Source organism: Tubulanus polymorphus, chromosome 9, assembly GCF_964204645.1.
Source record: "Tubulanus polymorphus chromosome 9, tnTubPoly1.2, whole genome shotgun sequence".
NCBI classification, from domain to species: domain Eukaryota; kingdom Metazoa; phylum Nemertea; class Palaeonemertea; order Tubulaniformes; family Tubulanidae; genus Tubulanus; species Tubulanus polymorphus.
In genome coordinates this window covers 12,030,155-12,057,751 of record NC_134033.1, presented here as the reverse complement: position 1 = coordinate 12,057,751, position 27,597 = coordinate 12,030,155, and the positions used below count along the sequence as shown (strand labels likewise).

Below are 27,597 nucleotides of genomic sequence, written 5' to 3'. Positions count from 1 at the left end.
TTGATTTTGTAGTTTCAACCTCTGAATAACAGAATGTGAGAATGGCTGTTAAGACAGAATAAAAGTGTAAGTGTTAAGTGTGATGAAAAATGATGACTTGTCAGATTTAATTGTTACATCCCATAACAAACTGGTCTGAAAACTCTCCCCGCAATGCTGGGCAAATATCTGTTACTTGAGCATTAAATCAACACTGGCGCGAAGCGAGCGAATTTAGGTGGTATGGTACATATCGAGCGAGATGTGAACTGGAAGAGCACAACTGCCGCACGTCCTTAAATTACTACTTATCAACTTATTAACCTTACTTATCAACCACGAACTCTGTAGGAACCAGAAGCCATTATAAATTCGTAAGTTTTGCAACCTATGCGTGGATTTATCAGGACCGGATGCAAGATGACAAAAACCGTAAAACAGGCATCACACGCGACAAAAACTCACCGACGCACAATACTTTATCAAATCCATTCAAACCGGCACAATATTACCATGTAAAATTCCAAAAAAATTGTAAGAAAAATCCGAAAGTGAAGGTAATCCGTTTGATATTTTCTGGAGAAGGTTCCAGGGGATATTAGTGAATATCAGAATCATCAATATTTTTCCAAAAAAAAATCTCAAAAAGGATTGAATCTGCTTTGATTTGTAATCACTGTACATTCTCACAATAAACTCCTTTCAAAACACGTCAGTAATCTGGTCCCCATAACCTACTATGTCCAGTATTTCGTGTCTGATTTGACGTTGTTATATCTAGACTGAAGAAGTGGTAGCAACCACCCCAAATATCTCTACTATTTTTGCCATTCACGATTTTGGGATTTTACGTTTAGTAGTTATCAATGTATAAGAACATTAGCGTAAAGGTCTTTCGGCGTCAGTTCCAGTTCAAGTTATGAACGTTGCATGGCCAATATTTGGCATCTAGGGCAACGTTATGAGAGACTGATTTACGTAAGTTGAACAGAGGAGGAGTTTTGACTTAACTCCTCGACAAATCCAGGGGTTCCACACAGTTTTGAATTAAGATTTGACTCCGAGTTAACTCATTGAAAATGAACTAACTTTAACTCAGGGCCCAGTTTCACAAAATGGTCTAACTCTTTAATTCGATTTTAATTTCATCGTCAATTCAGTTTATCTTAAATCGATAGACCTTAATCCTTTTTGTGAAACTGGGGCCTGGGTTAACTCCAACTCACAACTGTGGAACTGGGTCCAGATGGTCGTCCCCCAAGTGGTTCCCTGGCGTCAAAAAGTGTCTAATGAATACGAAATTTCAGCGCAGATACCGACGGATGGATGGCTCCCAACTTCAACCAACTCGCCATCTAGCGGACCATACTGGCGTCGCAGATTGCTTCCATGACGCATGCGTGAGCGGTGACTCAATGCGGAAGTGATTTTGGAGAGAGCTGTCACTGTCAGTTCGTTTCGGCATTTGCACGCCGTTTTACACCTATTTCAGCCTGTTTCATTCGAATTTCGGATTTAAACGAATCAACCTTTTGTTTTTGATGCGTTGAATATGTTTTAGGTAATCGTTGTGTGTTTGTGTGTTCGCTAATTCTCCCGTTTCTTTCGGCGCTGGCCCCACTCTGTTTTATTTAGTCTCAACTATCTCAGCCAGCTGATCCTCTTTCCCCGACCCTCGATGCCGACCAACTCGACCTTGTGTTTTTAGAATTGCGCAGAGGCCCAATAGGGCTTCCTTCATTGATGAAATTGAATCGAAAGTTCCGCTGACTATCTCGGCACAGGGTGCCTGCTTTTTTGCGGAAGGTTTCGGCCACCGACTTAGGGGCTCGTACGTGTTGTAGCCTAGGTACTGTTGAAACGATAATCTGTTAATCCTGTGTCTATAATATGTGTAGAATTTATTTCATATATAGACACACAACGTTAACAGATAATCTGTTTTTTCAGTAGGCCTTCCTACAACTCTATCGAGCCCTCTGGCTTCGGTCCTCATATAAAAAGGTCCACCCCAGGGCTGTAGGTTGTGCTTAGAGAAAATTTGGTAGTGGTATATAAAAAGATTGTGTATTTTTTTGAAAAAAGTGCCTAGTTTGTTGCGCAACAAGATTTTACTTGATAGGCCTACCTATATTTATGATTTAGGGCCTTCTCGGTAGTCAAAATTTAGTGTGTCTTTAGGAAATTGGGCCTGAATTCACTTTGTGTATAGTGCCAGCTGGAATAATTTGTGCCATCTGACCTCGGTCATCTTGCTCTTAAATTGTAGAATCCCAGGTCCTAGCGATTTTATTACTGTTCAAAATTCCTTTGAAATCTAATTGTAGATCTTTAGTCATAGTTTGTAGTCCTTAACACAAATCGCGGCTGGTTCCTATTTCCTATTTCACGATTGCGCAATAGGTCGCTATCGAGAGGCTCTTTTTCGTGAAGTATCCTTTGCCCGGGATCCATTGAACTCTGATTTAGGTAGAAACCATTTTAAAGCTCACTCTTGCTGTGGTAATATCCAGAATCACCAACTAAAATCAAGACAAACAGATATGTTATTTCGATTTAAAATCAACAAAATTCGACTTGCATATAACTTATAAAATCTTATACAGAACAAGTCATACATCTGGGTCCTGTTGCTCAAAGGTAACCAGTGGATAATTGACATAGTAATAATTAAAAGTTCATTGTTAGCCTAATAGGCCTATGGTATTTATCTACCCGTTATCTTAAACCAACTATTCAGGAACTGGTCCCTGAAAGGCCTAATACAAATACGTAATGCTTCAAATGTTTCTCAGCATTGGATAAACAAATAAGCCTTACCTCTTTCAAAAAATGTAAAATCTCTAGAGCAACCACGCCTAAATTCAAATCTGCAATCTGAATCCAACTAATCTAACCCATAGGTCTACATGGAGTGCCACCATCTACACTTGAGTTATGGCACACTAGATAGTTTGGGGAAGTGTCCTATTCAACAAAGTATCCAATTAATTGTGCTGACCAGTCAGCTGTGGTGACCAGTCAGGCTTAGTGTGACTAGTTGTCAAATGCTCTACTAGACCTAATTCACTTACCGTTAATCAAAACTCTATCATTCTCTGATTGCTAGAGTATCTAATTGGAGTTGCCTAATAAGTGGAAAGCTCCAATTTATCCAACTATGAAAGCATCTTCATTACAAAACAAGAATTTAAAAGAGATTTAAAGAAATCAAACTGAAAAATATAAGAGGATTTTTACCCATATTTCACAAGTATTAAGCGAATGTTTAAGGACTGGACACAGTTGCGCAATCATAATTTCAGTCCTAAATTTCATTTAAATCATAAGACTGCTCTTAAGTTGTTTGATAAGTTGTAACTGGTTCCTTTAGTCCGAATCCAAGTTTAGCTCCTAATTCAACGAATCATTCCTAATGATATAGGCCTAATCAAATGCGTTGGCCTAGGGCCTATATCATTCAACGTCCGCTTAATACAAATTAACAAAGTTTTAGGCCCATCCATATTTTTCCTATACCAGATTAATTTCATCGGTTACAAATGACCTGATTTAAGTGGGGATTAGCTTCGACTGAATTCTAGAAAATGTTATGAATTTAGATTACACAATGTGTAGATCCGTGATTTTTATCGTCCTATATCTGCCCAATAAGAATTTAAATTTTCCGGCGATTGTCAGGTCGACAGAGTTTCAGCTAAATCGGTTGGCACAAAATAGGCCACGAGGTTTTAATCAGATCTAAATCATTTTAATTATAAATTAGGCCTATTTGATTGCATTGTGTTTGAAGACACGCAGGGTTAGTGAATAGTGTATATACACCAGGTAGTCCGTTTTATGTGAGGTACACATATGAATATTTAAAATGTAAAGAAATAGAGCAGTAGGCTAAACTCTTCCCTTCTCGGTATGGGTCAACTCGGTAAATTTAACTCAAATCCATGCTGGAAAATGTTCAATTTCCCTCTAGTTACCGAATTCCCTGATAATTAATTCGGCGGTATTTACAGCCCTAATGCTACCAAATTCCCTGATTCTCAACTCGGTGAAATATTTATAGTCCCAATGCTACCGAATTCCTTGATTCTCAACTAGGTGAAATATTTACAGTCCCGATGCTACCAATGCTGAAGGTTACATTCAAACGGCGATATAATTACGTTAAAACATTCGCTTCGGGTTTAGATGATTAAAATTTAAAATTTAAACGGAAATTCAAGCGCGATAGAAAAAAATGTACAGGAATAAATTTTCATATATATATATATATATATATATATATATATATATATATATATATATATATATATTATATTATATATGCGTTACATATATAGAAATAACCAGATTGTTAAATTATACAGAAATTTTTCTTTTTTTTTCCCGCCAGGATTAACATCGGATATGGCTGAGGAAGAAGTTCTATTCGATCAGGTTTACGATATTTGCGAAATCATCGGAAAGTAAGTGTTGATTATTTCTTTGTGTTTTACTTCCAGTGGGAGCAAGTCGAGTCTCTGGGATTATTAAATCGCCATTTTAATTCCCTAATTACAAACCGAATTTAGGTAGCGTTAAAGATGAAAACTTAGTTTACAAAACCACCAAATTAAATGGTTTACCGAGATAAACAGTCACCGATTTAGGAGGAGTCTACTGTAATTGGGATGCGAGCACTTCCTCGAGTGAATCCTTTATCAAAATTCCTTAGATCCAGAAATGACCGATCTGTACGGATCCTGTGGGGGATACTGACGTTGAAAGATCTTGTATCCCGATTTGATTCAGCGCTATTTTCATGCGTATGGCGCGAGGGCGGGTCAAATCTGTTCATTAATGCGAACAGAAGTTTATGAAAGCCCGTAGCCCGCGTGGGCGAGAGTGAAAGCGTGCGTGAGGCCTAAGATGACACGGCGTTGTCGGTATATTTCAGTTGCTGTTGAATGTTGTTGTTGTTGTTGTTGTTCTCCGCTCACACGCTCTGTAGAATTAACACCCAGTAACATACGCTGTTGTCGGCTTGTTTAACCGGTAAATTCCCTGTTACTTTGATAGTTAGTAATTTATACGCCGGTTATAACTACAGAAACCTACTTCAGTAAATGAACAGGAGGATTTAGAAGGAGTCTACTGTAATTGGGATAATATGAAAGTGATGAAATTTTCTCCTTTAAAACTCCTTATAGATCGAGGAATGACTGATCTGTAGGGATCCTGTTAAAACTCCTTAGAGCCAGGAATGATTAATCTGTAGGGATCCTGTTAAAACTCCTTATATCCAGGAATGACTGATCTGTAGGGATCCTGTTAAAACTCCTTAGAGCCAGGAATGATTAATCTGTAGGGATCCTGTTAAAACTCCTTAGAGCCAGGAATGATTAATCTGTAGGGTTCCTGTTAAAACTGCTTATATCCAGGAATGACTGATCTGTAGGGACCCTGTTAAAACTGCTTATATCCAGGAATGACTGATCTGTAGGGATCCTGTTAAAACTCCTTAGATCCAGGAATGACTGATCTGTAGGGACGCTGTTAAAACTGCTTATATCCAGGAATGACTGATCTGTAGGGATCCTGTTAAAACTCCTTAGATCCAGGAATGACTGATCTGTAGGGACGCTGTTAAAACTGCTTATATCCAGGAATGACTGATTTGTAGGGATCCTGTTAAAACTCCTTAGATCCAGGAATGACTGATTTGTAGGAATCCTGTACTACGTATTACCTGAAAATTTGACCCAATTGATGATAAAATTTGATTATTAACGGATATGAAGATTTATCGATCGTACGGAAAATCGAATTTTGCCAATTCTCTCGGAGTTCGTTATATGCGGTAGTGTAACATCTACCGATGTTTACCTCAAATTGGCTTCAAACGGAAAGGTCGCCTCGCAAAACTTAACCCTTCGCTTTCCGCGGGATTCTGAAGAAACTGATCCAACAATTTGATTTTATTTTCATTCGATTAGATCTATTCGATTAAATGGTCCATCGAATTATGCGTTAATTAATTGGATTCTTATCAGATCAAGTCAGGAAAAACAACGTACATGTCGCGATTAGTCAGGGAAAAAGTAAGTCAAGTAAAAGTGGCCGCCCTGTGATAGAAGAAATAAATTTCAAAGAGTTTTTATAAATCTAGCTGAAAAGCGATAGTTTTCCGGGATATGAATAGAGTATGTACGCGCGCGTGAGTCTCTGCACGATTGTGATTCGCTATATGAAGCATATCGCGAGTGATATTCCAGATTCCGCCGGCGAGAAATCAATACAATATGACTTGATAACTTGTTACTAATGGCATTTTAATGTCATTTTTTCCGTCGTTTACGAATGAAGTTTAAAAACTGAGCGCGTTATGTAGTCGTTAGTGATATAATCGTTCTCTGTATATAGATGATAATGGTATATATGTGAAAGTCTCAGGACATTTTCATGTCCGGGTTTTTTGCGGGAGAATTCGGACGTATCTTTTTGCCGATTAACCCATTAGCACTCAGCAATTTCACTATGTCGAAATTTCAGGGATAATCCACATTCATCACGTTACAGAATCAGCTCACTGTTGATTTATGTATTACAAGTTTGTGTTATTTTGTTGTAAACACACTACGCTTTCATATGATATAAGATTTGATGAGGTGGGCCATCAAAATCGTGTCCTTTTGCCCCCCTCGAAATTCATCCAGACTTCGATTTTAAGTGAGCGCTCAGATCTGTCATTTGTTCATACTCCAAATACTTGAACATTTTCGAATAGGAAGATGTTGATTTCTGTACGGAATTTTGAGTTTTGACATATTGGATGTCTAATCCTAAACTGTTGGGTTCGAATCCCAGTGTTACAGTTTTTGTGTGGCAGACGAAAAAGGGGACAGGGGAAGATTCGGGCGGCTTGAGGGCTGATAGACACACGATATGTTGCAATCTAATCACGCAATGACGAAGAAATGATAGATATGTAGTCAGTTTTGGGTAGTTGCTATCACGTCTGTGCCACAAAGAGAGAAATAGAGAGATGAAGGTTAGTTGTCTTCGAGATTAGTACCCGTACATGAAAAACTTAGAAATGACAAACATACTACGTGCTGATATTTTGATGAAGTCCTTGAAGAAATGAGTTCGCTAGAAGTACTTGTTGAAAGCTTCAGAAGAAAATAGCTTATTGCTCGAATTTTCGAGTGTTGTTACTGCGGCTGGTGGTGATGCTTGTTTCGGAAGTTGTTTTGAAGCGGCAATTATGTCAAATTATCGCAAATCCGATGGAAGAGTTTTTCCCTCCTGACTCCCTCCTATCCCTCTCCTCCCTCTATAGCATGCTCTTCCCTCCCTCAACCCATATCTTTACGGATCTAGAAAGCTCGAAATGGAAAGGGGCAGTAATTTGTTGTCGCCCACGACTGCTTTGCCAATTGGGGGTTTGGAATTTAGAAAAATAGGTGCTTTTTAGATGCCATTTCCTAAATTGAAAATAATTTTTTCAGAAAATGAATTCTGGCACATTTCCTTACATTCACCTAATATTTCAAAAATATTGGATTGAAAAAAGGGGGGGGAGTACATGCCCCTCTAAATCTACCCCTCTTTTCACTGTCTCTATCTCTTCAATCTTTCTTCGTCTCACTTCTTCCCTCTTTCTAACTCTTCCCTCCTCTTTCTTCCCGTCCCTCACTTCTATCCCCTCTCATTGCACCATGAGTGAAACAATACTTTTATCAGATAAGAAAAATGTCTTTCGAAAGAGAGAAGCGTTCTTCATTCTTACGTAGTACACTCAAAACGCAAATCTAAAAGGGAGCTGACACATCTCAGGAGATGAACTGCTAACGCAAATAGACCTACTTGTCCATGAACCTAAAGTGTATTTGTTTACACTCTGTCGAGTCTGATGTTTACTAAGTCAACTCCGATCCCGGGTGGAGAACCTTTTAGATTATTATAACCGTTTAAATTCGCGCACATCGTTCGTTCGTTCGTGCATGTTATATGAGCTGATCATTTTCATATTCATGAATACAACATGATACACATATAATCTTATATACATCCGTAACCTTCAGGGTTTAACGAAGGTTGTAACAATTTTCTGCGCAGCCTCGTTTCTCCCGATGACGTGCCGTAAATTTCTATTGTCTGACGTTATACAGGCATCTTGTTCTGGATCGTTATCGTTGAAATTTCAGTTGAAAGAAATTTATGAAACAATAAAGATACTATTTTTAGTCGAAACTATTAATCAACGCGGGTTCATTTGCACCGAGTTGGGTTGATCGGGGAAGTGTAATGACACCGGGTTCATCAACTATAGAACGAACTGGTTTAATTTTATAGTATAGTGGCTGTGGACTCATCGCATAGATATTGTTGTTGTCGTCTGTTGGATATAGGTCTGTTATTCAGGGTCGTGTGCGCGGATGTTATTTACGCGACGCGACCTGCAGTGATTGACTGATGGCAACGTGAATGGCAATTGCCGTGACACAGCGTGTAATCTGATTAGATATAAATTACCAACGATGACATACCTACATACCGTTGACATACCCGTCGTTTGTGCCTCTAACTGCCTGTCGCGGTGTCATCAGTTTACATATGAGTCACATACTGTATCTTGTGCAGATATTTAGTTACAATTACTATCCCTCTCAGCCCTCTCCTTTCTCGGCCCTCTCCTCTCAGCCCTCTCCTCTCTCAGCCCTTTCTTCTCTCAACCCTATCCTCTCTTGGCCCTCTCCTCTCGGCCCTCTCCTCTCTCAACCCTCTCCTCTCTCAACCCTCTCCTCTCTCGGCCCTCTCCTCTCGGCCCTCTCCTCTCTCAACCCTCTCCTCTCTCAACCCTCTCCTCTCTCAACCCTCTCCTCTCTCGGCCCTCTCCTCTCTCGGCCCTCTCCTCTCTCGGCCCTCTCCTCTCTCAGCCCTCTCCTCTCTCGGCCCTCTCCTCTCTAAACCCTCTCCTCTCTCAACCCTCTCATCTCTCGGCCCTCTCCTCTCTCGGCCCTCTCCTCTCTCGGCCCTCTCCTCTCTCAACCATCTCCTCTCTCAACCCTCTCATCTCTCGGCCCTCTCCTCTCTCGGCCCTCTCCTCTCTCGGCCCTCTCCTCTCTCAACCCTCTCCTCTCTCAACCCTCTCCTCTCTCAACCCTCTCATCTCTCGGCCCTCTCCTCTCTTGGCCCTCTCATCTCTCGGCCCTCTCCTCTCTTCCCTCACCCTCAGCTGTTCTCCACACGATCAGCCATCTCTTTTTTCTCCACTCATTCTCAGCTCTCTTCTCTCATCTTGTACCCCTCATTCTCAGTCTTCTCTCTACCCTCATTCTCAGCAGCCCCTTGCTCTCACTAGATACATCTCTGCCCTATCAGATGGATTTATTCATACATTGAATCTACTTTGCATTATCCCATATTTACAGTAGCCTTTGCCTTTCTGTATCAGGTGTCAAGTCAGTTTACTTCAACTTATTATCATCAGACTATGGTGTATAGTCTATCATTAATTGTAGGTACGCTTGTCGTATTTTCTGCCCGATGGCACATTAATATTTTTCTATGAAATCCTGCCCACAGGCAGCGGATGTGATACACGCGCAGTTGACATTTCTGTGCTGTTAGGATGAGCTATAGCGTTTAGCGGCATCACTATTCATATCGACTACACGAGAGACAATCTCATGTATATCGCTCCATTTCTCTGTAAGCCTCCGTCATTTGTTCCGAAGATAAACGAAAAAGAAAACATTTACAGTCTACGAGCAGAAAACTGTGAATCGATAAACACTGATATGAACCGCTCACACTCACACAGCTAAATACTGAGATTAGATATCATAGAAAAAAGGGCTGTGTCAAAGAGTGGGTGGGTTTATAAGGATAGAAGGTTAGAGAGAGAAATGGAAGATGGGAGAGAGTGAGGGGATGATAGTTAGGGAGTGAGGGGGGTGGTAGACGAGGAGTGAGGGAATTATATACAGGGAGTGAGGGGGATGATAAACAGGGAGTGAGTGGTGATAGATGGGAGTGAGGGGATGATAGACGGGAGTGAGGGGTTGATTGACGGGGAGTGAGTGGTGATAGATGGGAGTGAGGGGATGATAGATGGGAGTGAGGGCATTATATACAGGGAGTGAGGGGGATGATAAACAGGGAGTGAGTGGTGAAAGACGGGAGTGAGGGGATGATAGACGGGGAGTGAGGGGGATGATAGATGGGAGTGAGGTGGATGATAGATGGGGAGTGAGGGGATGATAGATGGGGAGTGAGACAATGATAGACGGGGAGTGAGGGGGATGATAGACGCGGAGTGAGGGAATGGACTGTATAGCGAGGGACAACGGGGAGCGATAGAATAATATGAGAGATTGATAGAATTGTCACTGGGGATGATTTCATGATCGATGTTTTTGACGATATATCGTATTGTTTTATGACTCCGATGAGATTTGTGATTGCTATATAAGCGGTCGTGGATCATATTCTCGTTTTTACGCCCGCGGTCAATAATATTTCGTGCGCGATATATCGATCGCGCGAGTTATCTCAACCGTTTTACTCAACAGAGATGAGATATCGAGATGAGATATCGAGTCTTCCTCAATTGAAATTGCTCGTCTCGAGAAATATTTAGAAATAATATTCGCGGTACGATGATTTTGAAAGAAGCGCAAATTGAATGTGCGAAATATGATGAAAATGTGAAATGTATCGATTAGATTTAGACTTTTAATCTCATTTCTTATAATCCGATGTATGGATTATCACTCCTGTTTCTTATGGTAAAAATATTCCGAAATTGAACCATATAGTACTACGCGCTAATACATGAAGACTGACATGGATGACGATTCCCTAATTCCACGATGTAGCTTTATGGGGCTTTAAACCATATACGCATATGGCATTATAAGGTTTTAAACTAGATGACTTTAACGGACTTATCAATCCAGAATTTTGGCTTCATGGTTGAACGGTATGCACACTATCTACCAAGCTACGAGGGCAAGTTATCAAATTCTCCGATGGGATTCAAGAACCTATTATTCTCCTTTTGCTTATCGTATTATTAAACATCTCTCCGATACAGCCAATATAAATACAGCTCGGTGTATGAAGAGAGGGTTATCAGTGTAGAATTACTGTACAGTGATAACTACAGGAATTGAATGACAGCAATACCTGTGCACCTGCCACACTGAATTAACAGCTACTGGTTCTTAACTGTGCAAATGAGTTCTGGTGGATCGGGTGGGATGTGGTCTGGTGGATCGGATGGGATGAGTTCTGGTGGATCGGGTGGGATGAGGTCTGGTGGATCGGGTGGCATGTGGTTTGGGGAATCGCGTGGGATGAGGTCTGGTGGATCTGGTGGGATGAGTTCTGGTGGATCGGGTGGGATGAGGTCTGGTGGATCGGGTGGGAATAGGTCTGGTGGATCGGGTGGGATGAGGTCTGGTGGATCGGGTGGGATGAGGTCTGGTGGATTGGGTGGGATGAGGTCTGGTGGATCGGGTGGGATGAGTTCTGGTGGATCGGATGGGATGAGTTCTTGTGGATCGGGTGGGATGAGGTCTGGTGGATCGGGTGGGATGAGGTCTGGTGGATCGGGTGGGATGAGGTCTGGTGGATCGGGTGGGATGAGGTCTGGTGGATCGGGTGGGATGAGGTCTGGTGGATTGGGTGGGATGAGGTCTGGTGGATTGGGTGGGATGAGGTTTGGTGAATCGGGTGGGATGAGGTCTGGTGGATCGGGTGGGATGAGTTCTGGTGGATCGGGCGGGATGAGGTTTGGTGAATCGGGTGGGATGAGGTCTGGTGGATCGGGTGGGATGAGTTCTGGTGGATCGGGTGGGATGTGGTCTGGTGGATCGGGTGGGATGAGGTCTGGTGGATCGGGTGGGATGAGGTCTGGTGGATCGGGTGGGATGAGTTCTGGTGGATCGGGCGGGATGAGGTTTGGTGGATCGGGTGGGATGAGGTTTGGTGAATCGGGTGGGATGAGGTTTGGTGAATCGGGTGGGATGAGGTTTGGTGAATCGGGTGGGATGAGGTTTGGTGAATCGGGTGGGATGAGGTCTGGTGAATCGGGTGGGATGAGGTCTGGTGGATCATGGAGGATTTGGGCGATAGGTTTTACAAAAGTATTAAACTTTCCATCTTAAGATTTCTATTTAATTTTCTGGGTAACGTTTGATCATATTGTTTTTCGTGTTATCTTGATGTAATCTTTTTTATCTACACCATCCGATAATGTATAACTGTGTGACGGAGCGATAAAGAATTGAATGTTTTTATAACTGGGGGCCATTTATTGGTTTCGATTGCCGATCTAAGACAACAATCTGAAAATAAAAGATCGATTTTTAATTTGATCTTTGTAGCAGCGGCGTCGATTTTATGATTTCCGTCGATACTTTTTTTAAAGATACTTTTTAACCTTTTCAGTGCATCTACACCGCAGTGCGGTGTATTATCAGTGATGGACTTTGCCAGTACATTGCATCGCCATGTATTGATGTAATTAGTAAATAGTTTTTATCTCGATTGAAAGATTGCAGAGCTTGTGTCAAACATAGTGAAATATTTGTAACTCATGATACGCTGCACCGCGGTGTAGATACATTAAAGCGATATTCCCATTATTCAACACATTGGGGTGGAATTTTTCAAAATTTTAGATCATCTCCAGCACTTTTGGGTCAGCACTGAAAGGGTTAAGAGTAACTTGTATTTGCAAAGTACACATTCTGCCTTCTTGAATCTAAGCTCATATCTCATTTAGTAGCCATGATATGGAAATATGGATATTTGGTGCTGGAAAATGTATGGAAAATCAAAGATTGCGAATATAGCCTAGTGCAAACGGTGTATATGGGCGTTGGCAGGCAAAGGGTTTCATAACTAGAACTCGACGACGATGATGACGATGATGATGACTTTACTCTTGAACGTCTTCAGAGTTCGATCTTTAATAATAATGGCTGTAATGATTACATATCGGATCCGCGCGGCGTCGTCTCGTAACTATCATCACTCGACTGATGATGAAGTTCTATTAATGTTGAATATTGTAACCGCGCTCCGATAAAGTGTAGTAAGTCAATAAAGATATGTAGCAGACACCGCCACCCTGTACACCGTATGACCGAGCGAAGACTCGGGGATATATAACCTCCGTATTTACCCTTTGGCCCATATACAGCGAGGGGAGGGTAGTTGTTTTTATTTTGGAAATGTGCCCTTATTGCTAATATTATTGTTATATCCAATAGAACTGCCCTTTTCAGGTTTCTCTGGTCCCCCCAGAAAAATCAATGTATGAGCCTGATTAGCGATAAAAATCATTAAGTTGCCCAATAGTTCTACGAGACATAGTCCTAAAGTGGTCTTAAGTCGTTACTTTGGCTATAGATTTTAGATGCTCTTGAATGTAAACCAAGACTGTACGCAACTCGGCCCAATTCATTTTGAAGAAAATCTCAAGACGGATCTTCTTAAGTTTTTTTAGGTTGGTTTTTAAACTTAGTTGGTGTTCAACTGGTTTTGAATGTTAGCTATGATGACTACTACTGGCACCAGTTTTTAACTGGTAATGTCATACGAAATGTTGTGCAGTTTGAAAGGTTATGAAAACGACGTGATAAAAGGTGCGACTAGTCACCAGGAGGTTAATACACTAACGGAGTACGCACACTGTGTATAATGTGTCTCACTCCTCCGCTATTAATGACGTTAAAGATGCATCAGTCATTGAGATCTCATTGACACTGCATCTATCAGTTCCAACAATGATGTCAATTTACTGTTCGCGGCTAATTTTCTAGATACTTCTAAACTATGAATCTCGCTTCGTCATCATTCAGTTCTATCCAGATTATTGGCGTAGAAAATTAGGAATTTATAAAAGAAATATCCAGGTCTTACGAAGCTTACCCGGCCGTACGAGCGTTTTCACTCGAGAAGGAAGAACATCGAGACTTCGGTTTAAGATAGATAACCCTTTCAGCGCTCACCGACGAATACCTGAAAGTGCCGTGAATAATTCAAAAACTTTAGAAAAATTCCGTCCCCGGTGTGTTGAATAACGGACATATCACATTAGTGCATCTACACCGTGGTGCGGTGTATCATTAATTTCTAATACTTCACCATGTTTGACAGGTGCTGCCATCTTTCAATAGAGATTAAAATATATTGCCGAGGACATCGATACAGCGTACTGCGGTGTAGATGCGCTGAAAGGGTAAACGCCTGTTGCTGAAAACCAGTGAACTGCTGTAACCGATTCGCCGCTGGTAGTGAGACCGTGGGTATTCTCTTTTTGGAGGCACGAATTGATAATGGGTATGGAAAGAATCGGTTTTCTTTGCCTCTGGTTTCGTTCCGATCGATTGCGGCCGTCTGAGGAGTTAGCGTTCATCCGCGAAACAGCTGATTCTTGATGATACTTCGTCGCCGAAAATAGAAAAATGGTCCTCGATGCGATATTCAGCAGTCCTCATCGTCGTGCGCTATAACTCTCGTTCAGTGTCCATCGGATAGATTTCTTCATCCACTTCTTTCTGTCGTTTGAGTTGCAGTGCGGGCCCGTCAATATGATATATATATATATATATATATATATATATATATATATATATATATATATATATATATATATATATATCAGCTGTCAATGGCCCCGAGTGATGGTTGGTAGGTTGAGAGGAAAAGAAAGCTCAAACCTGTTAAAGAATGTCCCAGGTGGTGCTCTGCGCGTTGGAAAAGAATAAGAAAGCCTGTAGACGCTATCGATGCACATCATTGTGCATCACCTGGTGTGACTTACACAAGTGTGACTGGTGGCTGTGTGAGAATTTTTGATTCTGTCTCTGTCTAGTCGTGAGGGATGGTTTCATTGACTCATCCACGTCGTGTTCATTACATTTAGCTTCCTATCTCCCATCAGTCGTCGTGCTGTATGCGGACTTTAAACGATTATTTATGGCTCGAGTGCGTGTGTCAAGTTATGACCGAAATACACTGCATATAAACGCAGTGCGTCTGAGTAAACGACATATTAAAAGTACACGAAATGGTCTGAATTGATGGTTATCCGGACACCAGTGACTGATGACATAAAATAGACCCGACCACTGCTTATCTCTCCTATTGATACATCGATGCTTGGACCATAAATTGAGTTAAGCCTTGTAAATATTTTCCCGCTGCGGAAAACTGGATCGGAACCATTAGATCCCTTGGCCAAGTACCAGAGTTTTATGTTATGTCCGCCTACGGTTAAATCAATTTATCTATTTGAGTTCATTTCTTGGAATTGGACTCGGTTCATTCGTACCCAGTCACATTTTCACTGACAACTTTGGAACTGGGCCTGGTTTAGCATGAGTTGCGCAGTGTAAAAAATGGAGCTAAAAATTTAGCTATTGGCCGTACATACAACATATTCAAAATGCAATGGGAACTATAACGCATAGTAATTTTGGAGTTTGAGTTAGTCTCCTTTTTTTATTAACGCTTCAGAATCAAATTGAATCCAAAAACTCCTCTAATTCAGGGATGCCTGAATATTCATTCTGATAGAATAGAATGGAGCAGTAAAAAATGTACGTCAACAATTACAACGTTATCTTCATTCTCTTGCGTAGCGTCTGTTGAAAATGTCAGAGCATCATCATTATTGTCATTAGATATCGGTCTCAGACTGCTATTAACTAATAGTCTAGGCGCTCGTTCGTTCGCGCAGAGACACACACTATATTTGCCGTTAAAAGTCTCAGAAATCTGTGTGTGATCCGTTGTCGTCATGCTATTAATAACTCTGTCCGTGTTGCTCATGTCATCTGTATATGTTAACATTCACTATTATCCCTCGCTATATGATAATCTCATCTCGTAGATATTTGTGTACACATGAATGGAGTTAAGCGATGTTCAGCTCCCCGTGTCGTGGTTTGCGGGTGTTCTGCGCTGACTTTGTCTCACAACCTGTCAAATACGGAATTTTATTGCTTTCAAGGTCCCCCCCCCGATTAACCCTTCCTATACATCTACACTGCAGTGCGATGTATTAATCGATGAACTTTATTGCGATGTATCAATGCTATTACTGATTAGTTAGTATCTATTGAAAGATGGCGGCACCTGTCAACCATGGAGAAATATCAGTAATTAACGATACACCGTACCAAGGTGTAGACCCATTATAGCAGTATGCCCATTACCGGGGTGGATTTTTCCTAAATTTTCAAATTATCTCCAGCAGTTTGTCTGCACTGAAAGGAATAAGCGTAATGAGGGGAGGGAAGAAAGTCTGCCACCAATAGGAACTCTATGGCATAAACCATTTGGCAACTCATAGATCGAGTTCTATGGGCAACTATACCTCTCAATTCAGTCAATTCGGTCATGTATTTATCATATTTCTATCTAAGGCCTAAGGCCTTCAAAGTTTGGATGATTGTAGTTTTAAGCGAAGATCCCCAGAGATCATGCCCAAAGCCCGGTGAGCATACGCTCTTCAGGCCCTTAAATCTAAATTGCTGACTCTGCTGTTACCGGCAAAATATACATTTAAAAACCGGCCATTGGATGATATGAAACATGTTTGATAATTCAATTTCAATTCAATTCAATTCTTTATTACAACTTAAAAGTTTTACAGTAAAACATACAAGTATATAATGCAATAAAGGAAAAAAAGGGTAGAAAAAAGAGTAGAAAATTACAATTTAGAATTTAAAAGAAACAGGATAACATATTTACGGAACTAGCATGATTTGAAGAACCACTCCGGGGCTCCGTCATGAGAAAACTGGAAGAAGCATACGTATATATATATATACTACCAGGGAGGTGGGAGTGAAAAACGAAGTAGAGGGTTCACTCCCAGGCATTAATATAATGATATTATATAATATATTAATAATAATTGATATTACTCAAACCCTTGTTCTTATTTTGGTTCAAACACCGGCCAGGAGTTGCGGCAAAAACTGCGAAAGACATTGAACAGCGAGAGGCTTCGGAAACTGGAAAGAATGAAAAACTAGTTCGGAGCGACGAGGTCACATATTATGCGATCTGTCATTGTGGTCTCGATGTAGACTATTCTCTTCATCCCCCTGGGGGTCGGGGTCGATGTACACAACGCAACTGTTCGGGGATCAAACGTCGCGCGCAAGATATTTTTCTATCGAATTCCAATAAAGAGACATATTACATGTACGTATATGTATATATATATATGTTTCCGTTTTCATCAGCGGAAGTGGCGCGACACTCGAAAGCGAGAGGGCACGCTTTAAACGAGATATTTATTCCCTTTATTATTAATAATAAAAACGGGCGCGATTTTAAGTGGTGGAAATATTTCATATCGACTAGAAACGAGATTTTTTCTGCGTCGGGCGTCAGTTGAAGACGACGACGTTGGAATTGAAATTACCGCGACGACAACCGTTGTTAAAGACGACGATCCGCCGAAAGAAAGGGAGCGCGAAAAACATTGAAGTTTTCTTTACGGATCGTTTGAGACGGCTTGAAATGTTCGTCGTGTTTTTGCGACGCGCAACTCGGGAAATTAAATGAAAATATAAACGTCTCGGCGAAGCGCGGCTCGGAAAAATTTTCCGAAATTTGAAAATTCAACAAAAAATCGAATGATTTTCGATTAAACGGTGTGTCTACTGAACCGGGACCGGTTGAAAAACACGTTTCCATCGAAATAGACTGTTTTGCTTATATTCCCTAGAAACCGATGGCGATTTTTCTACGATTGAGGGACAGTCGAATTCAAGCGCCAAGCTCTTTGAAATCTGAAGAAAAACTTAAAAAAAACTGGATAAATCGTAATGGATCTATGATCTACGTGATGGGTAGTTCTCAGGCCGAGTGAAATGTGAAAAATAACTCAAATTGAAAACCGGATAACCGTTTGCTGAAGTGCATCCTCTAATTGGTTTTTGGGTGACAGGTAGACCTGAGAATTCAAACCAAATGTGCATCGCGATCAAAAAATGGATAAATCATTACGGAGTTGCTCTGCTGAATAAAACATGATTGACATTTCGGTGACAGGTAGACCTGAGGAGAGTAAGAGCACCAAAATCTGGAGGCAAAGAAACTCAATTGGAAAACGGATAAATCGTAATGGCGTCGCTGTTTATTCACTTACAGAAAATAATGTCGGAATTCCTAAATATCCCACATGGACACATGGAGTGTGACTTTAACGATTTCTAACACGGTGACACTAACGGCCGCCCCCCGCGGCACACTGCCCCCCCCCCCACCCCGTGACACACTGGTAGTTTCAGAATTGACTTTATTCAATAGTGGAATTATCAACTGACCGTCGGAATCTAGGAACTGTAGGCCTATATCGGGGGTGATGAATCGCTGCCGATTCATTGAATGAATCGATGAAACTGGTTTTTTGTTTGATATGGATGAAACGTCTGCCGATTCGCCGTTAGTTGAATGTTACATTTCAAACGAACACGGTGCCATTCGAAAGTTCAAGTAAGTCGTCTTAAATCCTAGCACGTTTTAGTACCATGCGCACAGTCGACTCGAGGGGAGATGATTTAGTCCGGGTCAAACTGGTCTGGACCAAATCAAATTTGCCCTTTGCTTCGAGTCACTTCCAAAGCCAGATAGCAATTCACGCGTTATCATTTTACCCATGCTAAAATTTGGTCGGCTAAATTGGCCAGTGTCAAACAGGTATTGATTCATTTGAGACTAGTGTGAATGGTTTCCCTGGGGCAATGATTCCACTCAAGGCAAGTGAGGACCCATGAATGACCCATGAATGTCATGTTCATGTTCTAATAAATTTCAGTTAAAAACGAATTTAATCAATTAAAGATGAAAAAATACACGAATCACTAGTAATGCAATCTATATTTGATGGGACCTGTGATAAAAAGTACAGGTTCGGGAGTCTAAAAATTCAGTTCAAAGTTGATTGTCAATAGACTAATATCGATGTCACTGTCAGTGCTCGTCACGCCATCTGGTGGGATAGTTAGTGTTTTTGCGGTTACCTATTTACACAGTCACGAAACAAGCCTCTGAATTAGTTTCACGTTAAATGGCTTGTCGTGCGTACAGAGCTTCAAATAGTCACGCCATCTTGTGCGGCAGCGCGGCATATCGAGGGAAGCCTTTTGGTAACGTTTACAATCTCTCAACAACAGAAATCTGTCGAGTGAATCTTGTTTATCGCGGAGCGCAACATTTTTTTTCGGTATTTTTACGAAAACATGAACCATAGTCATCGCGATGTTTCCGCACTCGCGTTGCCGTTATATTCCTTGGTCTCGTACCGATGGACCGCCCGCTCTAGTAACTACAGGAAAACAAGGACAACAATATTCGTATTGTCATCGGGATTTCGCGATGTTGACCCCGAACATTCTGAATTTTGACGCCGCTTACGACGAAATAAACAACAACGTTATCTTACATAAGACGGTAACCATAGAAACACTAGACTCCTAGGGGATAGAACCAAAGTTGTGAGCACTTTTGACATTTATTTGCGCGCGTCGTCGAGATCCGAGCACGGACTATATATATATATATATATATATATATATATATATATATATATATATATATATATATATATATATATATATATATATATATAGTCGGTGGCACCGTGTGTCACAGCAGCATCAGCGCTGTTGACTACCTTACATAAAACACTTACATAAAAACCGAAAATAACAGATTTTTTTTAACTGAAAAAAAGAGGTTGCAGTACACGACGGGGTTCAGAAAAACCATTTGAGATGAAATGACCATATTCAACAGTTGACCATGCAATGATTTAACCCTTTCAGTGCGTATACACTGCAGTGCAGTGTATGAATCGGTGATGGATTTTGCTAGTACACCGCACTGCGGTGTATTGGTGTAATTAGTAATTAGTTTTTATCTCTATTGAAAGATGGCAGCACCTGTCAAACATAGTGAAATATTAGTTATTAACGATACACTGCGCCGCGGCGTAGACGCACTATAGTGATATTCCCGTTATTAACACACTAGGGCGGAATTTTTCAAAATTTTCAAATTATTTCCAGCACTATAGGGTATTGATTAGTCAGCACTGAAAGGGTTAATTCATTTCCTATATTTGACGGATATGTGTGCCCATATATGGTATTAAACGGTTTGCCAAAAAGAATAAGAAAGGGAGCAAAGCCATATTGAACAATTAATTAGCGTGAGTTATCGAGTAATTAGCTGTTTTGAGCAAATAGTAAATTAGCACAAAATGAAACTTTAAAAGATGATGACGATTTTGACTGTTCATTTTCCACATAAAGTGCATGTTCAATGGTTCACCAGATCACGCTAGCAATATATGTGGTGTATATATGTGTGGTTGTTATGAATTAAGAATATTTTCTCTTCATGTTATCGGTGGTCGTTGCTGTGTTGCGGCGGTTCACGTCTGAAATTGACGCGCGCTGCTGGAACGTAACGTTCTGAATAATGAAGAGCGTTCGTAAGTAGATTTCGGCGTAGCGATCGAGCGGATAAACGATTTCATCGGGACGTGTTTCAGCTGTAAATATAAATACGATCCGATGGTCTACGATGGTGCTTATTTCGTCCATAGCCGTCATTTTTTGCCAAAAACAAGTCAGATTATCGCATGTGAATCGTTACTGATTCCGTAAGTGACTGACTTCGCTTTGTTTAAGCATTATTTGTATCGAGTGAGTTTAGACATGGGCCAAATTTGACACCGCGTTTAATCCGTACCAATTTGGCCACTCAATCTATTTTGTTTCTTATGTTATATTTTAGGGGTTGAAGTTCTTTGCGTGCGCTTATTTATCCAGCAGCGAAGCTGTTTCGTATGGTCTTCGCAGCGATCTCAAATCTCACTTCTCTCTTCCCCTGATTAAAGTCATCGTGACTCCTGCTTTGATGTGCTGATAATTTTACGTCACCGTCTGACTTAACTGCTGAGTGATAGTTAAAGACCGTATTACGTATCGGGTACCTTTGATGCTAGCACGGGAGGATCCCCCGTCAGGTATTCGAGTACTCAGGATCCCCCACCCCACCGACAGGTTTTAGGTGTGGAATTCTTTATTCATGCGGCAAATTAATTAGTTTAGCTCACTCGTACTTCAAAGCAATCATATTGACTCGGAGTAACGGTGATGAAAAGAGTGATTGCTCCGAGATGTGACTACAGCTAGGACTGGAAAGATTTTTTTCTCGAAATGATGAATACATGGGATATCTGACTGACACGTCGGAGCGATCATTATGAAAACAGTGATTACTCCAAGCTAACTGCAGTGACTGCAGCTAGATGTAGACGCCATTCATGTGTATACAAATATGTATGAGACTACGAATGCATTTATATTTCTTGATTTCTTGATGAAAATCATTTTGATGAATTTCATTAATTATTATTCAAGATATGCGGTACGTCATCAATATATCGATATTAGACTGGTTACCGGTCAATTCAATTCAATCATCGAAAAAATTAAAATCCAAAATAAATTTATTGATCCTAAATAATATATGATTTACGCTATTTATTGTCGACAGCAAAATACGGCTTCAATAAACTTTCGAGTTAGTTTTCTTGCTTTATTTCATCAGATATCTGACACGTCGGAGTGCTCATTACGAAATGAGTGATTACTCCAAGTTCTCGAACGTTGCTGTGACTGACGAAGACCTTGTTGATTCGATATTTCGACCGTGGTGTAATCTTTCATTTTTTTTTTGCGCGCGACGCCGTACGTCTGAAGCGAACAGCTTAAAGGATATCCAACGTGACTAGAGCCGAACGAGATCGGCCCCACTCCGACTGACAACGTGTCTAAATCCGGGATATCATCGCTACGACGACGAGACGAGACGTAACGCGTAGAGACGTGATGTCTGAGAGAACGGCTTGAATTCTTGTTTAGAAACAAGCGACTTGATTGCTTTATGGACCGTTTTTTACTCGCCCGCTAGACTTTCGGTTCGCTGTTATATATATTATTATAGCTTTATTAATAGTCTGTCGATCTTGATGAATTTCTGGTGCATTTCATATAGTTGTGCAGTGCAAAGAATGAGCTCAGTGCGCCACCTAGCGGCGGACCAAGAACTTAATGGCTCAGTGTTTCTTAATGACATGACCTTGAAGATGACCTTGTAACCGTGGAAAAAATTTAGCTATTGGCCCTAGATACAACATATCCTAATGCAATGGGAACTAAAGCTTGGTAATTTCAGAGTTGAGAACCATGATTGTGTTTTTTTGCTGTTACTGAATTGGATTAGTCCAGTTTTATGAAAAGTTAAAGCATAAAACGGTTAAGTTTGAATTGTCCTCATCGAAAACATGAAATATATAGTAACTATACAAAAATTTTTTTTTTTGGTGAAAAAAAACTTGTCAAATACTTGTCGGTTTTATGAACCAGGACGTTGGGTAGTCTTCAAAATACCTCCTCTAAAGCGCGATCCAAATCTGGATAAGATGTAACTAGATATGAACGGTTATTTGTGGTATCATCTTTTCTTCGATATGGTCTTCATGAGTTTTTTAAGAGGGTAGCGATGATAGCCGTGTGATACGGTTCGTTAACTGACTGATTTACCGTTTGATAGATATCTCCTTTAGACAGTTCATCATCCACTCTGACCGCCACCATACTTCATCAATAGATTAATGATGATGCTAGGAGAGAGAGTGGCTTTGAGAAACTCGATGCTGATAGGTCAGACACAGCTCCAATTTTTAACCCATCGGATCATTTTTTCGTGTAATGAAAGTTGTCATGTCGGTGATTTTAGCCGTGATTTTGGCTTGGCTAAATGGGCACAGAACAGGCCCGAGTAAAAAAAAATTTGGTCTGGGCCAAAAACGCTTGTGTGATCACGGCTTTTGTATCAGTCTCTTTAGTCTAGCGCGCATATTAAGAAATAGAAGAAACGTATGTTGTGTTCATGTGTTTCGATGCTTATTTTACCACCTTTGCATTCAGCAGAACAAGAAAAAGCCCGTTGCATGAGAAAAGCAGTGATTGTATCACATATCGAAATGGGATGGTGATGTCACGTGTTTAGTTCAGTCATGTGATCTACTCGTTGTCAATGATTGGTTATTGCATGTTGGTGTTTCTCGTTCAGTTACTCTCACATCGCATGTAGCGATCAAAACGTCTGGGCGTGATCATCGGTAATTTGACGCGGGCTAAATCGTCTCCGTGCGACCGCGGCTCATAGGCTGTATAGACACCGGCCATGAAACAGATTCGATTGTATTTTTTGCACGTGAAATTTCGTCGAAGAATGGATGAGGATCGTCACACGGCAGCAGCTCCGTCTGCTTCATCTCCGGCTAATAATATCTTCATACGACGACGATGACGACGACGAGAGAGAGAAATGAATCGGTGAATCGCTCGACGATGCTTTGATTCCTAAAATGTCCACGGGGGATTCGCGCGCCGATCTTCCGCTCGTAAAAGCCGATTCTATATCGAGCTCGGAGAGACCGGAGAGACGATCTGTTATCTGTACGCGAGGTGTGTGTATACAGAAGCAAGCGGATACACAATAAAGAGACAAGTAAACCACCAGCTCTTAATAACACATAAACCTTAACCCGCAAATATATACGAAAAGAATCGTGACTGCGGCTTCTGACACCAGATGGCATTACTATGCGGTCAATTCGTAGATGTCCCTCCTTTGTATGAAATCGTTAGGTTACCTACAAAATTAACATATACGAAATGTATATCTTATCAAAAAATATTATCTGTGGTTTTTAGCGGTTGCCAGGGGCCGTCTATTGCTGTGGCTTAGCACAAAAATGAAATGCTATCGGCGAAATGTCGCTAAGCTGCTGTTAAGACTGTTGAACGAAATTTACTTTCAAACACGCATTATCATTTTTTACTAGCGTTCGTTTAAGTCAACCCACAAAGGTTTTGCCCTGAGTTGAAAACCTTGATTGATGAGCCGCGTTTATGCCATTCTCAAAATCAATAAAAATAACAGTCTTTTCAAAACGCCTTTATCTGTCCGGTGTTGTCCAGTAGCGGTTCAGTTCTTGTTCAGTGTCGTCCGGCAGCGGTTCAGTCCTTGTCCGGTGTCATCCGGCAGCGGTTTAGTTCTTGTCCGGTGTCATCCGGCAGCGGTTTAGTTCTTGTCCGGTGTTGTCCGGCAGCGGTTCAGTTCTTGTCCGGTGTCGTCCGGCAGCGGTTCAGTTCTCTGGTGTCGTCCAGCAGCGGACCAGTTCTTGTCCGGTGTCGTCCGGCAGCGGTTCAGTTCATGTCCGGTGTCGTCCGGCAGCGGTTCAGTTCTTGTCCGGTGTCGTCCGGCAGCGGTTCAGTTCTTGTCCGGTGTTGTCCGGCAGCGGTTCAGTTCTTGTGCCGTGTATCGATAAGAAATTAACCGTGATAGGATAACTGTCTCGCTGCTTACTGGTGACAGACGCTGGTAAGTACGCCGGTAATAGTAGACGATAATCAATATGAAAAAATTCCTCCTCCAACGACGAAGACAACTTCGATGACAAAAAGACTCGAGCGAAAAAAACATTGAACGAGACATCGAGGAATAATCTTCATCAGTTTGTTCGGTATCGACGAACTCGGTTAGTCGTTTTACCGCGTTCGGAAAAATAGTCATTCGTCGGCAATAGCTACGTCTTCTTTGTTGAACATATTAAGCGCGTGGACGGCGGAAATATCTCGAAACAAGAAACGTATTTTGTGTTGGTTTCACCAGATGATGTTGTGCACAGTGAAACGGAAATCGTACTGGACCTAAGCGATGAGAAAAGTTGTATTTGTATCTCACATGATATTGAAATACACACAGTCACGAAACAAGCCATTCTGTTTTATGTTTCTTGATTAACACGTGGTTTTCATGAAGCAGTGTTTTGTGTTTTTGGTTCGAAGCAATGCACGCAGTCATGAAATAAGCTGGAAAAAGTTTTCTGTTTATGTTTGGTGTTAATTTCGTCCTGTGATTTTTTTCTTCTATGTCTGGGAGAATTTGAATTTTCTCCTCCAACGCGACTGACCCACGGGCAATGTGAGAAATTTTTTTGTCTCAGTATCTCATGATTGGCAATGAAGCTATGTGTTCTGAATTGGCCAATGAGCATTGTTCGTTCGCACTGCCAGCCAATCGTAGCATAACTGGAAGTGTAAGACACGACAGCGACGTTAGCAAGAAGTTCGAGATATCTCATATTGGCAATGGTGGTGGTACTAGGTGTAGCACAGTCGGTAGTATATAGCACCATTAATAAGACCTGTTTATCAGACGAGACTGCTGGGCTCTAGTGTACCCGAGGGATCTATACGTCTCGTTCAATTTCATCGAGGCATCACGAGTGCGGTGTACTTTTTACCTTTTTGCCAGTTGGCTGCGCAGTCGTTGCTCTCCGTTGTTGTTGTTGTTGTGCGTTTCGTGTGATCGATTCATTTATGCGGAAAGTTTTTGAATCCGTCGGGAAATTAAGACCAATCGTCCGTTGAAGTAACGCCGCGACGCTATGTACATGTGGCTTATTGTTATGCGCGGTGTAATCTTTTCTCTCCGCTTCCGTTTTTCAAAAGTAATAAATTGCGTCTTTACATTGTCGCGTCTTTGTGTTATTAGTTCTTTTCATTATTATTAAGTTTAAACAAACGAACACGGTCACTTGCCGCAGGCGGTTTCTGTAAAGACGATGCCGATGTTCGCGTCTGCTGTAGACGGTTCATACAACATCAACAACATCGATATAACTAAAAACCGTCTGTTTTATGCTGGTGGCATTGTGTAAAAATACTGGAAAGCCGATGTTTTTTTTTTCGCCGAGTACAAATACAAGCGCCCTTCCCCACGGAGAGAGAAAGAGCTGGTGGCGGTTGAGTTATTCCAATCTGATTAGCGAGTAACCACTGCTTCTGACCGTTTGAGAATTCTCAGCTCCAGAGTAGTGTTACACGTCCGTCCTCCCTCGGTAGGGATTCAAACCTGATGGCATCATGTGAGACATTGCTGCGGCACGAAACCCTGCCTTATAAGCCTGAGTATGCAGGTACATGCGCAGGCATTGATTGCCTCAGTTGAGTCATCGCTGAGGCAAATTTCATGGATCACTGAACAGAAAAACCCTGGCAAAAATAAAATGGGATATCTGATTGGCTAAAAATGACATAATCTAAGTTGCGCGTGTACCTGTGACTTGGGCTTAGGTATCAATGTATATAAACATCATTGTAACGGGTTTTACAGTCAAGAAATTATATAAAGTATGAAATCAATGAACGTTTCCCTCGTTTGTTTTGTGACTGCGAGCGTTAGCCGGAAACAGCAAACATTGTCAGTGGAAGCAAACTTCCGAACTTGTTGATTCGGTGAAACGAGATACTATTCGTTATTGAGTTGCTCAACAAGAAACACTCGTACGACGCAAGCCAATCAGTAACAACAAGCAGATCACATGACTGATCATAATTACTGTCATTTTGATATGCAGTGTGATTAATAAAAAAATGTTCTCATCATTTGGTGGCGATGTAGGTTTGGTTTGTATGGTGGTTTTTTGTATTGCTAGGGTCGGCTATGACTCGATCGTTACAGAGTTTCACGGTTTCTTGAACGCTTATGGTCGTGTGATGCAACACTCGTGGCTGATTGGCTACGACGTAGAAAATAAAACTAGTTTAACCTTGTGAGTCTGTGGTCAATCCATCGCAGTCGTAAAAAAAACTCGTGCAGAAATGGTAACCGATTAAAAAGTCGCAGACTTGAATGCTTACGATCCGACAATCTGATCAGTTCTTTGTCAACCTGAGTTAGACTTAAGGCACAGATTAGAAACGATGGTCCGGTGTGAATAATATGGCTGCTTTTTTCTCATCATGAAATTTCAAGTGCGCAGTTTATAGAATATCTCTTTACGATATCACGGCGAGACGATGATCATATCCAATATCCAATAAAATTCTTATGGTAATATAATGTGCCGGCTCCGCACCCGCGTCCGCGACGGGGGTAAACATATTATATACATTGCGTATAATAATGCAAATGGTTTTATTTCCGTGAGGTTGAATTTTCGATGATCGCTGGTATAGTCTTTTGGGAGGATTTATCGACTGGTATTTATTATACATTGGGAAATCCGATAAAACATACGTACGCGATTATTCATTGCTTTGTGTCGGGGTTTGTTGTGCCGTAAGATTTGATACGTACAGAGCTGCCGCCAACACAGTTCCTTATTTTCAGTATTTGTTACGATTCTTCAATGAGAAATACTCATTTAATTCTAGTAATGGACTAAAACACGGTAATCCGTGCAAACTGCAGATAAATGGAGAAATTTATTCATTTAACTGATTTGACTTGTTTGACTCGTAGAGAAATATGAAAGATGTTACTGAGGGTTGATTGCTGATTAATTTGAACAGAAATATGGAAGATGTTACCTAGGGTCTTACTGTTGATTACTGATTAATTTGAACAGAAATATGAAAGATGTTACCAAGGATCTTACTATTGATTACTGATTCATTTTAACATTTGATTTTCCTTCATATTTCAATGAAATGTTACTGGCTA

General features: G+C 41.0%; 1 protein-coding gene across 1 annotated transcript in view; it reads left to right on the top strand.

The window, feature by feature from the left end:
• Positions 1 to 1,309: 1,309 nt before the first annotated feature.
• LOC141911438 (peripheral plasma membrane protein CASK-like) overlaps positions 1,310 to 27,597 on the top strand; it is a 183,270-nt gene continuing 156,982 nt past the window's right edge. Inside the window, exons 1-2 of the mRNA XM_074802459.1 lie at positions 1,310 to 1,540; positions 4,373 to 4,445. Of these exons, the coding sequence (XP_074658560.1) occupies positions 4,387 to 4,445 (59 nt within the window). The 5' untranslated portion in view covers positions 1,310 to 1,540; positions 4,373 to 4,386. The remainder of the gene's footprint in view (positions 1,541 to 4,372; positions 4,446 to 27,597) is intronic.